The sequence below is a fragment of the Larus michahellis genome, chromosome 2 (genome assembly GCF_964199755.1).
Source record: "Larus michahellis chromosome 2, bLarMic1.1, whole genome shotgun sequence".
NCBI lineage: Eukaryota > Metazoa > Chordata > Aves > Charadriiformes > Laridae > Larus > Larus michahellis.
In genome coordinates this window covers 135,070,677-135,086,981 of record NC_133897.1, presented here as the reverse complement: position 1 = coordinate 135,086,981, position 16,305 = coordinate 135,070,677, and the positions used below count along the sequence as shown (strand labels likewise).

Here is a 16,305-nt window from a genome sequence, read left to right as displayed (position 1 = left end):
AAGCTGGTCCACAGACCATAGGTGTCATAATCTCCTGAAACTCAAGCTTTACCAGCTGTCTATCTGATCCTAGCCGCTCAGCTGACCTTAGAAATACTGAGAGGAAGCGCGTGCAAGCCTCAGTGGTGTTGCCTCTTCCTCTGCTTTGCTTAAAAGAAGCTCCAATGCAGACTGTAACAGCGCAAGACACACACACATGCACACACACACACAAAAGAAAAGCTTATGGCCAAACGCTGGTCAGGGCACACTATTTGGTCTCATTAATGAGAACATCAGTGCGAACACAGCTTACCTCCTTGCCATGCACCTTACAGAAAGGAGTCCCAGCAGAAGCCCTTTTTTTTTTTTTTTTGTTATGGATTAATTGAAAACACAAAACCTGCTTGCCCTCCGTCTTTAAATGGGTTTTTAACATTATTAAATGGCTTCTGTCGAGCCTCATGCATATACAACTCAGACAATCAAAGAAAACTATCATTGTAACTGCTGTTTCCAGGTGCAAGACAATCTGTTGAACACCTTCTAAACTGAAATACCAGAGGCTTCTCTCCTTGAACAGCATCAGGCTCCTTACAGCAATACCGTGTGATCCTCAAGTGTGCTTTGTTTTACTGACACAGAAGACAAAAACCAGTCTAGAAAGTGGTCTTAGAATCAATGTTTATTGTGCAGGTCCCACATACAAAGATATGATATGAAATATATTTGATGTGTGATATGAGAGCAAATAGTAAATGAAAAACAGAAGATTCCTTGTGTTTCCAATCTAAACAGTGTCCAGAGGCACCAGAGCAAAGAAAATAAGCCAGGTTGAAAAGAAACTTTACAAGCACCACACAAAAGCTATCCTGCACAAAGAGCCATACACAGCATATGTGCTTCTAAATCTCATCCTATTTTGAGGAATTTAATCATGGATAAGCCTTTTGCTGCCACCTGTACAGAAAGTGATGTGGCACAGAGTACTTCAGGGCAGTGAAAATAAGTAGGTTATCACATAGTTGAACCAACAGACATGAATTAAACTAGGGATCCAAACTTTCCCGCAGTAAAAGTTTTATCCATGTTCATTCCTGCAGATGACAAGTTTAATTGCTTGTCAGTGACATTCGTTTTAATGTCAAATATTACTTCAACTTTGCCCTCTTATTTATCCAGCGTAGAAACTATACACAGGCATAAATGATAGGGACCAGAGAACCAACCCGTGGCAGACTAAATCAGTCGTTTCAAGAGCTCTTGAGACACTGCTAGTCTGATGAGGATGCTCACATTCAACTTACACCGAGATCACAAACGTTTTGTTTGTTAAAACTAGTGTTTTCCTGAACATCTCAAGGCATGCCAAAGTGTAGCCCTGGAGGACCACTGACATCTGGTGGTCATTTCAGTCCTTCCCAACACTACCTGCAGCTCCTGGCAGGCAACGAGCACTAGCTGAAGTGCAGAGACCAGTGAGGCTTGGGAGGAACGAAAAGTGCTTCATCAATAATTGGCACACAGGGCTGATAGTGCAACTAAACTGGCACGTCTCTGGGAAAATAAGTGTTCTTATCTAGAACTAACACATTTAAAAAAAAAAAAAGAAGGAAAAAGTAAAATATTAATTAATTTAAAAGACAGCTAAGTCATATATATTGAAATTTACCATGACTTGACCAGATTATATTTTACAGATGGCCTGTCAGAAATACATGCCAGGGATGCATTAAGTTACAGGCCTTACTCTATGTTTATTAACTTAGTGGAATTTATTGGCTACAAGTAAATGCAGATGAACTGCAATATACAAACAACAAACTCAGTTAAAGCTGCCAACACATTAATAGTATTGTTGGATTAAACTTACTCTAGAGATAATAAAGCTTTTCTAAATAGAGCACATTTAATTCAACAAGTTCTTGAGAACAACTGGGTCATGAAATAGAATTACATAAAAACGTCTTTTTGACAAATAAAAAAAGCATTGTTTCCTAGGTAAGATGTTTCTTATTACTGAAAAGGAGCAATGAGATTTAGGTCTTCTTTTGCTAGACGACTATCACAATATTAAGTTATAAGCAGGAGTATTCAACAATTTTATCCATTTTGGTATCTGCTACACGGTGAGACTGCCAAGACAAAACCAGCCTCAGCTCTCTGCACCAAACTTGAGAGCGGATCTTCTTGGTGCTCACAGCAATTGGGCAGAGACCACAGCCACCAGCACTGGATCTAAAATGTACTTAGGCCTGATTGAACTGGTTGTTGATAGGCAAACATTTAAAGCTATGTTTCGCTTGTTGTCTACAGCTTGTAAACAAAATTCTGAGGCTTTCAGACATTCATGAAGAATACAAAAATGTTTCTAAACTGTCACGAGAGTTTTCAGCCCTTCCCGAGTACTTCCTTGCTGCAAAATCATTCAAAGTCTACGTTCAGGTAAATGTGCATTTCTCATTGAAACAGGAGCCCAGTTCAAACCTAATAAAACTCTTTGCTGAGTAGTGGGAAGTCATCAAGGTGTTTTTCTATACCTTTCCTACAAGCTACAAGAGTCCAGCTTTGCAAAAAAATCTGCAGTACAAATGACCTGTCCCCAAACTGACCTATATTTTTCACCTACCACCAATATGACACCTCTCCACAAGTGAACAAATTGCTAAATTACTCTTTCACCTTCAATCTAGGCTACCCGACCAGATTGAAAGATAGTGAAAGTATTTTAAATTACTTCTACAAAATGCATTGTTGTGCATACATTTTCCCCTTGGCTGTGGCACATTGTGGGCAAACGTTTAACAGAGGCACATGCAATTGCTAACATAGCCAAGCAGCGTGCAAAACATCGCCAGCGCTGAGAGTGGAAACAAGGGTACACGGGACACTAATATGGAGACAACGGTATCAAGCCACCCCAATGAAAGCAGGAAATGTGCACCAAAATAGTTTGGTTTGACTTGGCCAGGGCTTGTGCCTGAGCTGGGTACCTGGCTGGGCCAAAGGCTACCCAAAAGGCTCACAAAAGACAAGTGTCAGGTCTTTCACTCCCATTTGTATTTCAGCAGAAGTCTAGCTCTGGAGAATTTCACTCACGTGGCCCATATATCACTGATGTTCATACGTGTTTCAGGTCTCTTCATGTATTACGGCATGAACGTACAGTGACAGAAGTGGCACCACAAGACTACTTTCTAACACATTCCTAGAGGTCGAACTGCAAATCCGTAGGCATTAATCAGTACAGAGACACTCACTCCTGTACACCACGGGCATAGAGCCTATGTTCCTTTTAAATCCTACTCTGAGCATTTAAAATAAGTGCTATTTTCAATATTTCAACACTGCTGACTTCTGCACAGTAATGCATTTCACCCACAGTGAAGAGCTATCACATTGCTGCACATCTATTAAATAAAAGCATTATAAGTAGGTCAGCTACTGGGTAAAGGAGACAATAACCACTTTTTAACAAAGCATTATCACAGCCCTTATAGCTCCTCGTCTGAAAACAAAGTCTCTTCTTTCCTTTGTTGTCCCCCCAACATATTGTTTTTCACAAATATCTCGGCATTGCCAATCCAATTATAGAACAGCAGGAGACAATTACTGTGTGATAATGTTCTAATTCACAGACATAACCTTTCTTCTACTTTTATATTTTACGGAGGATATTTTCCAGGGGGGTAGAATTGCCCTCCACTCACCACCAGGGACAGACGGCTCTAAAAAAAGTTGTGCCTGGTTCTAATTGATAAAATCACGTTGGCAAACCTCTTACGAAGACACATGAAAGCAAGATAACCCATTCCCGCCAGCACGCTGACCAGCAGGGTGGTGCCAAGAACCCTGGGTGCCCTCTTCTTGGCCACGCGGAACGCCGTTGGCAGAACGGCCGAGATTAATATATTGTTGACATGTCCTAAAACTTTGTAAAATGCTTTTCTCTTCAGGACACGCTCATAATAGGCTTCCAAGTTGGGCCGCTTTCCGTTTCCCCAGTTTCTTCTTGCTAATCCCAGAAACTTCAGGCGATGTAATGTGACGGCAAGTGATACATCTGCCAGACTGAAGAAATCGCCACAGAGCCAAGGCTGATTTTCATCTTCTAAGCAGAGATAAAACATAAAGAATTAGGAGCTAACAGAATACAAGCATGCGTAGAAGCCTCCATGGACTAATATTTAATTTAGTGCTATTTCAAAATGTGGTCTATTAATAAACACCACCGACACTTCAGCTAAGATATGACTTTAATCAATGAACAGTTTACCCTGTCCTTTCTCCGCACGATATTGTAAAGTCTTAGGCTCAGCAGCCTGGCCTACATTTGTTAAGGAAAAAAAGAGCCACGTTTCAGGTCCATCGATTAAAATTCACAGTAAACACTTATTTTCCTCAACTACATATCTCAAATCTGGATAAAATTAAACAGTAGTGGAAAGGAGGAAGGCAGCTTAGCTTTTACTGAAAAGCTACCACTTGCCTGAAGAATTTAGCGTCTTGCCTGGGTCACTCAGCTCTATGGCATTCATTCAAGAACTGCTAATTTGCTGGAGAATTTCAAGTCAAAAAGAAAGGGCTGAGGTGACTGACCTGCAGCAAACACACCAGCTCAGCAAGACAACAGCTTGTCTACCCATCTTTCCTTTGTGCCTGCTAGACCCCAAAGCATGGGGTTTTTACACTGAGAAATTTGAGAAGTGATGGATATTTACCCTGCCCACCACTAGTCAGGAGCACAGATGGAGACCCCAGGTCCCCTCTCCAGTGAAAGGGAAGAGGTGAATCTTCCCGGGATGGCTGAGAGTAGGCACTGCCAGGCAGCATCACACCTCTAACTTCAGTGACCTGAACCACCACCACCAACTGAAAGGGCTGACCTGTACTGACTACACCAAAAGCTTTTGAAACCCAGGATATGAAATTTGTTAGTTAGCACAGCTGCCAGCATGAGTACTCTGCTGAGATCTCAAACAGGACTATGCAGTTCACTCCTCATTTGCAACCTTTTGCAAATGTTCTTCCCGCACAAGAGGCACACAAAACCGCTGGCGTGAACGTTCAGCAGGACCTCTGTGGAAACAGAGAAATTCTGAAATGTCCTTTTCAACTCATTTGCCACCAGAGGAAAGCAATAGTTTGGCACACCGCTGGTTCCAGTCCATTTTGACAGTTACGCGGGTCTGGTAGAAAGGCCTCTGCAGAGAACGAGCGTATCCTATGTTGCTGAAAGGATACATGGGGATTCATCCAGTGCATTAAGATGATGGAAAGAAAGACTTGTGTGAAAGAAAGATGCCTGCTGTGGCAGCAGCAGCAAGTGAATGAGGAATCTGAGCAGTAGCAAGAGAAGCAGAAGCTCAAAGGTTGACCAGCACCTGCAGGAGCATTGGTCACAAACCTCAAAAATGTGAATACCTCAGACAAAATTCCAAGAGGCATGCAATAGTCCCAAGTTTTATGAAATCCTGTGATCCTGGTGGTTTTCATAAGCTCATCAATATTGTACCAGTTGACTCCTTGAAAAGGCTATTTAGCAGAGAAAGCAAAGGGGCTGCTAGAAATGGTGACAGGCTTAGTTTGCTGAACAAAATCCTACCACCCTTTGTGAGTTAAAACATTTTCTGTGACTCTTTCATTGTTGAGTCAGTAGAAAATTTAATCTAGATCTTCAATTGCTGGTTCAAATCTACTGTCTTGATAGTAACTGGTAATTACTACAATAGCTATTTATAGAGCCAAATGCAGAGTTATTGATCTGAGCAGACTGATGCTTCATGCATTGACTGATGCTTCATGCAGCTCCCAGTGAAGTCAGAGGAAGGATTCCTATTAGCACTACCGCGAGTTGGACCAGCCTCTGAATAAGCATAAGACTAATCCCATTTAAACAAAATTCAACTTTCATTTCAGTGGATGGCAGATCAACACTACTGCTTTCCAAGAGGGTGGGGGAGGGAGGTTTCTTAACGATTAGAGCACTTACCCAGATTGCTAATTCTGCATATACCACAAATATCAGCATAGTATTTAAGCAAGATTGTAATAAATCTGTGCTAAACATTAAGGTCATGATCATTATAGTGATCTCAGGCCTTCAACTACAACATCGAGAATAACATTCTGTAGTTTTTTCTTACTTTGTTGATAAAATACTGCAGAATTGTGCAGCTAATTATACTCACTATGCTTAAAATGCGAGTATAGTGCTCTCAAAAGACAGTGAGAACTCACTGAGAGCAGTAGTAAAGTAAACTAGTATTCAAAACAGTATTGATCCCTTCTGTGATGTTAGATCAGTATATGCTAAAAGTATCAATTAGGATACATTAAATCCAGTCCTATAATGGTGCTATCAATAAGTTTACTCACTCTCCCCAAACATAATCAACAGGATTTAGCAAGATTAATTCCTTACCTGGCGTCTCCTCATTTCGCCGCTGCAGTTCAGTCTCAACCTGGTCCAAAACTTTTTCCAGTTCATCCAATATTTTCTTTAGGTATTTTATATTATCATGATCCAGCAGCTTAGACTAAATATACATACAGGTTAGTGTTTTAATCATTGCACAGAGATTATATCAAAGAAACTTCTACTTAGATACTACAGGGCTTACTCATGAAATGTGGTTATTTTCACCACATAGTCAGCTGGATACCATTTGGACACTGGCGACTATTCAGATAACAAAAGTAAAACATTAGAGATGCTAGATTTCGAGGTTTGCCTCACCCTGCAGGGTGCTCAACATCCCAACACCAACACTGCTGCGTACTTACCTTTGAAGTCAGTGGGACCAGTCCAATACTCCAGCACACATTTGAAGTGTGTAGCTGATATGGGGGACAGACTGCTTCGTGCCTTGCAGGGTTAAACCACTGCATGACATTACTGGTAATGACAGGTGAAACAAATGTTTACATCATGACAGACAAAATCTGACACTAACAAGCTCATAATAAAGACAGGGGGGAATACAAAGGGTTTTCTTACTTTAAGGCGCTTCTGTTTTGCTATATAGGCATCCTGAAGGTCTGGATTTTCTTCCGCAAGTTTTTTCAACTCTGATTCTGTGTTACTTATTTGGCCTGATAAAAAAAAAAAAAAAAAGGAATGACGTTAGATATCCAAGCATACCCGTAATGCAATCCACAGGAACTGATCAATAAATTGTGCACAAATATCACACCAAAGAAATGGAAAGCGGTACTTCAATGAAGCATCACCACCAAGTTGGGATTCAAAAACAACATGTTTTGGAAAACTTAACTGCTGTGTAAAGTGACCCCACCACACTTTCTGCTCATCTGTTTGCAATGAACTCTATAAAGAGGTGATCTCACAGGCAAGAACGAGGAATTCTTGTTAACATTTTTCTCTTATTCAGATAAAACCATTTTGCTGCCAAAAATGGTGCTGAATCCATGAAATTCTACTGCAAATACGTTAGGTCTCTGATGTTTTTGTAGCTCAGTTCCTGGGTTCCTAACACGCTTTTCATGCTGTGAAAGTGCAGATAGGCCCATACTGAGATTTTCTGTAGGTCGCTGTAGGTCACATGCATAATTCCACAGCAAAAGCCTAAATACCACTGAATATGGAACCAAGGTGTTTTCTGTTAGCTAAAATGTGACACCAAAGTCTGTGATCCCTTTTGGAAATGTTCATTACAGACTATAGGGATGTTCTAGAAAAACATTCATTACGTGACTTAAAGAAGGAATGATGTGAAAAATTTAAGATAGTTTTAGTGATTTCTACTACATGTGTATAGCCTTTTCTCTCCTTCAAAATGCGGCTTTGCTTGAAAATGCCATTCATACAGACCTAGAATACCAAAAGACAGTGAATAATAAGTTATTTTCTAAAATAAATATTTCTAGTAATAAACCGAGAACAAAATAATAATTATAGGGCATGAATCACCTCTCAACTCTACTTGATAATTAAGTTAAGTTCCAATTAAGTCTTATAAATTAAAGTGATAAAAAATTCTTGCTAGAGAATAATGAACTCACTGTTTTATATATTCTTTGTTTCAACCTGACATGACTGTGGAAGCCATCTTTCAACATAGCATATGAAGAAATTGAAGGATGTAATCACACAATTAAAATCTTATATATGCAATTAATTACTTAATTGGATTTGGTATGCATAAACATAATACATAACTGGCTGGTGGTTTATTATATCTAGCACTTTGAAAAACATCAGCTTTTCAAAGCTGAAAACTAAACCACCCAGGAGAAGTTAGAACAAGCAAAAGAATTGTTTAGGAACATCCATGAGCTATTCAAAAAATGCATCCAATCAAGAAAGCAGGCGATGCTTTTAAGTATAAAAAGATAAGAAAACATCCCAATTTAGACAAGTAGCAATTTTAGCTCTACCAATATGAATGTGTGCATGTAAACTGACAACAATTAATACCAACTATAAGCCAGAGGGGAAGAACGCATCCAGTCAGCAGAACACAAGGCAATGTTGTAAAGCAAACCATAATAAAAGCACTGACTGTTACCACGTGGAAACAGAAGAACTATCAATAATGCCTACGAGTAAAGTACAATTATTCAATAAAAAGTTATCATCCACATTTGGGGGAAAAAAACCCAAACAACCAGATTGTACAATGATATAAGATAATAATTCATGTTATTTCAGTAAAAAAAAAAGAATGCTTATTCCTCTTACTGAAATTACCCATTCTAAATCTCTCCAGATACTTTTTATAGAGAATTTATTTTTAAATAGCCATTGATCATTAGACCAGCAACACTGACTTCTAAATACTTTGCAATGCCCAAGAAGTTTCCAGCAGACAGAAAGAAAACTAATTCTGTGTTGATGTTTTATAAAGGGTAACTCATGCAACTGTAAGGAAAACTAACTGCCTGACTTCACTTCTGACAAAGTTAACGGCGTGGCTCATGAGAGAACTGACTTGCCAAAAATTCTGAGGAGGAGAATAACACAGTTAGTTTGTTGGAAATAGAACTTCTCAAACTAAGACAGTATCATCTTTTATGATATTATGAATCTGGCAATAGTATAGTTGTATTACGTCTCAAAGTCTCTGCAGTATTTGACTGTTCTACGGAGCATTCTAAAATACACCCAAAAACATCAACACAATATAAAGCACTGACATTGACAAAAAGTATCAGAGATCTCAGAACATAACTGTAAACAGGGAATCGTCGTCCATCTGTGTTCTTGGGATTTGATCCTTGTCCTAGAACTATTTATTCATAATACTTAGAAAGAAACATAAAAGCACTTATTAAAATTTGCCATGGTACAAAGACTAGAAGACCAAATCAGGAAAAAACATGGCACTGATACCCAGGGGTCCAGACTGGTTGATAAACTAGGCCTAAGCAACCAATTGATGTTTTAACACAGTCCAACGTGCAAATATAAATTGAAGCAAAAGATATAGTCCAGAAAAGATACAGGCCACAATTCTTGGAGAGAGGGCTGTAAGTTTGGAAGCAGTTCTGGAAAGCTAGACTGAGGTCATGACCCACGACCGACTGAACAAGGATTCCCAGTACAGTTCTGTGGCTGAATGTAATGCTGGAGTCCTTGAACATACATACAGTAAAAAAAAAAAAAGCCAAGAATAAAGAATTAAATATTTATCTCCCTATCTGGTACCAAGGTGAACAGAGTCTGCTGTCCAGTTCTGGCATCCAAACCTGGGGCGGGGGGGCGAAGGAAAAAAAAAAAAAAAATTATTTGCCAAGGATTTTTCTGAGTATCACTGAATGTTGTTTGAACTAGGTATTTCTTGTAAACTACTGGATTTGAAACAGGAGTTCAGTTCAGGAGGTTCTCTGTTATAATGGGGACTGGGCAACACAATCTACAGTTATTTCCTCTGCCCTTAACATATTTTTTCATGGGAAACTGGTACGTATATAAAAGTCCATGAGGCAAAATATTGATCACAAGGAAGTCAGAGGATATTTCACCATTGATTCTACCAGATCACTGGTTAATCCTTTGTTGTGATTTGATAACGTTGTGTTATTTACACCCAGGATTTTGTTTAAATGGTAATTTAACGACTTCCATCGGTCAGATGAACCCAAGCTACGTGACTTCTTCATACATTTATTTTTTTCTCCCTACCCCTGGCACCAAGTTGATGCTAGTACATTCCTCAGACTAAAAGGGCTGAATGATTCTCTTGTAATATGTTAGATAAACAGACTCTGTTTCGTTAAGGCTCATCTGCATTTGCACCATTTTGAGAGGAAAGCAATTGCTTTCATTTAATAGTTAAACTTACTACAAGTTTACAATCACAAAAAAATGGGTCTTCAGTCTGGTGGTTTGCTGTGAGCAATAATGGTGCTATTCCCTAGAAATTGCTTTATAAGCATAAACAGCAAGATCAGAAATTAAAATATTCGCAGCTGTCACAGCTGCCATTTTCTGTTACGCGCAAGAAGCACATTTTCAATCATTAGGAAAATTAATTCCACAGGCACCTCCAGAATGACACTTCCTCTTTCCCGTTTTCAAATCATAACAGACTACAAAATCAATGAAAAGCATACACACAAACGATCAGGGACTGCAACTAAAATTGGAAATCGGTGCTCAATATATTCTGCTTAAGGGGCACTGAAGACACAAGATGAATGCAACGCAATATCTTATTAACTGACAGGCATTCGGAGCTACACCAGTACATACTACGAATCCTGCTGGTGGCATAGGCTGGAATCATGGAGTCCACTGTTAACTCAGGGTGCAGGATGCAGCCATGTGTGTAGGCATCCATAGGCAAGGAGTCTAAAAGCTCTCTATAGTGTTGCACCCTCAGGTAATACATGCTCCCTTCTTCTGGCATTAATCTCGGTACTCCCTCTGCAATACAAAGTTAAAAAACACAGTCAAGAAAAGAAGAACCATGTAATTGATCCGGAGCAGTATTTCCAAAGTTACTTTGGTTATGTCCAGCTGGCACAGCTGGCGCAGCCACAGCTAAGAAAGTTTTGCTATTTCCCACTGGAACTCAACAGCTCAGCAAAACGTGTATGTACATACTGCATTTTAAAATGATTGAATAATTCCAGTTCCTATGCAGCAACCCATGTAAACAAGGCTTTAAGAGGCCTTCAAATCAGAGAAGCGGATTCTGCATCTCTTGTGTACTTCTAGGGGTACTTCATGGCACACAACCCTTTAGACCCCTCGCAGCTGAGGCTGCAATCAGCCGTTAGGGCTGAAACATTACTACAGCTGTAATGCTGTAAAACTTACAGTACAGGAATCCTAAAACAGCTGAAACATTACTACAGCTGTAATGCTGTAAAACTTACAGTACGGGAATCCTACTCAAAGCATGGTGAGAAGTATTCCTGCACACCACTGAGTTTTACCCTGCCCTCCATCTGCTTGGGCCCTGACTCTTCATTTGACGAACATGCCAGCGTTGAATACATACTATGTTCCTCTAACAGTGAGGTTTTCTCCATGGCTTAGAGATCATAGCACTAAACCCCTGACATATAAGACGCTGCCTCTTCACACCTAAAAAAAATGTAACTCAAAAATTGAGGCAATCTACCTTCCGGCAATACAGACACAAGGAATTATAAAAGTCTGCATGGGATCACTTCTGAGTTTTTTCTTCCCACTTTTTTTTCCTCTTCACTCCATTTTGGCTCCAAAAACAATTAACTCGTTCCACTTCCTTCCCCCAGCCCCTGAGATTATTCTAGAATTAAGGAGTAATGTGCGTCTTTCTTTTTTTCTCCCCGAGGGGCAGGAGCTGCCTGACAGCAGCAGAAGTTGTGCTGCTCTCTCTTCAACACATGATTTTTCGTGCCAGGCTCCCCACAGGGTTAGCAACAGCCCAGCGCTGCCATTGCTGACTTCTCCATCCTTCCTGAAGGAGGAAGGAGGACAGCGGTGGGGTGTTACCTACAGCTGCTAGTAAAGGTGCTGGAAGGCCTTCAGTTCATTTTAAAAGAGCATGTTTTTACCCCATACCACCAACTATTAGGAGAGCCTGTTTATATTTGAGATTATAAATGTTTTCTGGTCCTGAACGAAGAAACACGCAGCAATACGGAGCTGACCCCAACACTGCTGCACGCTATGGGTATGCGGGGAAGGATTTCAGGCCAAAACACCGACAGGATTACCATCTACAAACGTTGCTTCAAGGTAATCGATAATCTGCGTTGCCTCACAGATGATGTTTTCCCCGTGGATCAGGACCGGTACCTCCCCGGAGGAATTCAAGCGCATGAACCAGGGCTCGTTGTGCTCGCTCAGCGGCAGGTTTACATCGTGCTCTTCACACGCCAGGGCTTTTTCAGCTATTGCCAGGCGCACCTGCAATGGCATCATCGGGGTCACCCCAGGAGAACCATTCCACGGACATCTCTCTCTCCCCGGTGCGTGGAGCCCGCCCCGGCTGCCGGCCCCCGGCCCGGCCCTGCCGCGGCTGCTTCCCCCTGCCCAGGCCGGCCGGCAGCGCGGGAGGGGGCGATCCGGGGCCTGCGGGCCGCCTCCCCCTGCCGCCCCACCCCCAAAACCCTCACCTTCTGCGAGGAGAAGGACTGGGTCCAGTGGTACAGCACCAGCGGCGCCATCCCCGCCACGGCCCGGCGCGATGCGCTGCGCTGCGCCGGGCGGGGCAGTCAGGCTGCGCGGGCGCGCAACCGCGGCCGTGCCCGTGCCCGCGGCGGCCCTGCTCTTGGAAATGAAAAGGAGGAGATGCCCGGGCTGGGGGGAGGGAGAGGAGGACGGATACCCTCTCTTGTTCCCCCGCAGTGCTCGGAGGATGGCCCTTCCGAAAGGGAAACCGCCTACAGCATCCCCCGAGGGAAGCGCAGAAAGATGGATGCGCAGGTAAAAAGGTCACATGGCAGGATTTCCCCCCCCTTCCCCTCCCCCCCCTTTTTTTTTTCCTTAAACAAGTACTTCCACAATGAATTTCAGGGACACTGGCATCATGCTTTTGGGGAAAAAGAGTGATAAATGTTGATATGAGTGATAAACATCCTGAGACATCCTGAATTGGACCCTGTGAGCAGAAATACTCCATTGCCACATGCGCTTCACTTGTAGCAAGAAAATACGTAAAGCTGCAGAATAATACACATTTCTTTTTGCCTCCAGATGTATTCTTTCAATCCCAAGATACAAGGCTTCTCAATTATTATTTTTTTTATGGACAAAATTAGAAAAAATGAGCAATTTTGCAGGTTTTGGTTTGTTTTGGTTTTGTTTTTTTTTGTATGTGGAGTAGGGTCCTGAAAAGCATCTGATAACACACACTGGCTTCCATCATCAGAAAATGCTTCCACTGGAGATAGTTCAGAAGATGCAGTTGCTGATAATACATGCCTTATTCATTAGACAATATCTACCTGTCTGCTGCATCAGGGAGATGAGCAAACTAAAAACCGTGGTGAGATTACAGAGTCCAGAATATTCTCTTCACCCTGCGTGCTCGATCTGCAATAAAGGCGACTACTTCAGGTGAACCTGATAACCCACTCCGACATGCAACTTCTATATACCAGATGAATCCCACCAAAATTCTGAAGACCTGAACCCAGTACGTCAAGAGCTACAACCCAACAACAAGTATATTTGATTTTAAGAGAAATTTTGACTAATGTTAAGCAAGGGAATGGATTTAAATCACTGAAAGAGACAAGGGAATGGACAAATCTTCCAAATCAAAAGGGAAAAAACAAAGAGCCTTTCCAGCCCTGCACTGTTCATGTGAGCGGGCACAAGGGCAGCCCCATGCCTTCCCCAGAGACTACTCCCAGCTCAAGTCACAGACTGAAATAACCTCTTCAGGCATGATGAGAGGCTTCTCACAAATCCCAGCTGGTAGTAGTCAGTGTGTTACTGACAGTTAATCCTACATTTTGGGGAATTTAATCTAATTGTAATTCTTTGAAAAGTTGAAGAATGTGTTTAGAATTGATAACAAGAATGCAGTCCATGGAATGAGATAAATACATTACGACTGGACTTACTTCCCTCCAAGATTTATGTCTAAGGTAAGAGGGCTGGAATACCCTCTCATGCGCAAGGGCTTTAACCTATGGCTCGCTGACACTCGGGTATTCTCTCCTGGGTTGCTCTACAGTTCCTCACAGCTAGATCTTACAATATCTCAAGGCAAAGAACTGACCATTGGATACCTCAGACATTATTTTTTTTTTAACTTACCTGCAGTAGACACTGTTTCAAGATTTGGGGTCTTTTCTTCATTTTGCCTTTGAATCAAAATGTCATTTTGTGAGATACCAGACAGACCACTGCTCCATTTCAGCTCTCCTGTTCAACTAATTAATTTAATATCAAACATGGACTTCTGAGTTTGAATTATGTTTTATTACCTGTTTTAGATGCCTAGAAAGGCAATGAAAGGTATCTATCTTTTAACACAATAAAGAAAAAAGGACCAGTGAGAACAGTATTTCCTATTCCAGACCTTTTCAATAGCAAAACAGCTGTAATCATACTCCAGTCTTCCTTCTGCCTTTAATCTTGCCATCACTATTGCTATGAAATACCACCAGTATGGCCATGTTTACCACCCTGGTTTGCCGGACCACCGTTCAGCTGCGGCTGGCCCCCCCTCCGCGATCCCGGCCGGCAGCTGTTCCCACCAGTGACCACACGAGGCCTCCCTTTTCCGAAAATACGAGTCAAAGTACCTTCTCCCTCCAGAGATGCTGAAGAAGAAAAGGGGCGAAGCCTTTGTCTTCAGGACGAGCACCTATCCATCCACCTATGTTTGCTCCCAAGCCCCTCCAGCTTCTCGTAAACGAAGAAAAGCAATCAAAAGGGACCGGTTATGAAAAAGCTCACAGCATCCTGGAAAACCTTATTCCACATGCGTTTACACAAAGTTTTACCCAACTGAAATGAATGTTAGTCTCCATAAAGGTACTTTTTAATGTGTAAATGTCATGAATACAAAATCATCACAAAGCAAAAAGCCACACAACTGCACGTCTGACCACCATCCTGGGACATTAGTGTTGCAAGCAGACCACTAGCACTGTGGGATACATCACTTTTCTTAATCACAGAATACCAGAATGATAGGGGTTGGAAGGGACCTCTGGAGACCATCGAGTCCAACCCCCCTGCCAGAGCAGGGTCACCTACAGCAGGCTGCACAGGAACGCGTCCAGGCGGGTTTTGAATGTCTCCAGAGACGGAGACTCCACCACCTCTCTGGGCAGCCTGTAAAGCAGTTCCTCCTCGTGTTTAGATGGAATGTTCACGTTTGTGCCCATTACCTCTTGTCCTGTCACAGGGCACCACTGAAAAGAGCCTGGTCCTGTCCTCCTGACACCCACCCTTTAAGTATTTATAAGCATTGATAAGATCCCCCCTCAGTCGTCTTTTTTCCAGGCTAAAAAGACCAAAGTCCCTCAGCCTCTCTTCATAAGGAGATAAGTTCTTGTCCCCTACTGATATTCTTGCCCTGTTTCTCTATATGGCCTCCCTTGGGCCTTTTTTAGCATTCCATACATGTTTACCAAAAATATATATATATGTACACCCCTCTACAATTTTTTTTATGCACACATTTTTTACATCATGGAAAGAAAATAACATTTACAGGTATTACCAATAGATAAACAGTACCAAAATGAACTTAATAAGCTGATGTATAAATTCAGTCAAAGATCTGGAAATTGGTATTCTGGTTGTTTTCTTCCTTACTTCACCGCTCATTCCATGGTACTGTCAGGAAACATTTAGGCCAGATGTGTCATAGAAGTTATTGTTGCCAGTAAAAAAATGACAATTTCTTTCTTATCAGATCAACTTTTTGTGCATATTGAAAACCAAGTTTGATTAGATTACAAGGGAAAAATAAATCTTTTGCTTTTTTCTATGCAGTTAGAGCTGTTATAGATGAAAATTAGCTGGATTCTGTGTATGCATCATTAACAGACGCATTGGTTCAGTTCCAAGTGCAGAACTGGCCTAATTGACAGTGGTGCAGGGGTTAACACTGCTGGGGAAAGTCAGACAGGTTCTATTCCAGACCTTCTGTTATCAATAGTTATTGGCTAAATTCCAGTTGCAGACGCTGCACTACTGGTGATGACATGAGTCAGAAAAACCCACAGCATTGAATTCAGACACACAGGTGAGATTTAATACTGACACAAGAACTGTCTTTAATATGACTGATGAATTAGATATGCAGCTCTTAAGAAACAGTGAGAGCAAAGTTATATCTTGACAGTCACAGTTGAGACAATCTATGCCTTAATTTAACTGTATATAAAACCATGGAGGGA

The 16,305-nt window shown here is 41.5% G+C and overlaps 1 protein-coding gene across 1 annotated transcript; it reads right to left on the bottom strand.

Moving 5' to 3' along the window:
• Positions 1-646: 646 nt before the first annotated feature.
• GDAP1 (ganglioside induced differentiation associated protein 1) lies at positions 647-12,842 on the bottom strand. The gene is made up of 6 exons (XM_074577295.1): positions 12,556-12,842; positions 12,154-12,346; positions 10,697-10,870; positions 6,980-7,074; positions 6,404-6,518; positions 647-4,090 (listed from the first exon to the last, which is right to left on the bottom strand). The coding sequence occupies exons 1-6, from the start codon at positions 12,604-12,606 to the stop codon at positions 3,708-3,710; spliced, it is 1,011 nt and encodes a 336-aa protein (XP_074433396.1). The 5' UTR covers positions 12,607-12,842; the 3' UTR covers positions 647-3,707.
• Between the last annotated feature and the right edge of the window lie 3,463 nt (positions 12,843-16,305).

Coding starts and splice junctions, on each gene's coding strand:
- GDAP1 (XM_074577295.1), bottom strand. CDS start 12,606: ATGGCGCCGCTGGTGCTGTACCACTGGACCCAGTCCTTCTCCTCGCAG. Junction 12,347..12,555: donor AGTCCTTCTCCTCGCAGAAG/GTGAGGGTTTTG, acceptor ATGCCATTGCAG/GTGCGCCTGGCAATAGCTGA. Junction 10,871..12,153: donor TGAAGCAACGTTTGTAGATG/GTAATCCTGTCG, acceptor TTTGTATTGCAG/AGGGAGTACCGAGATTAATG.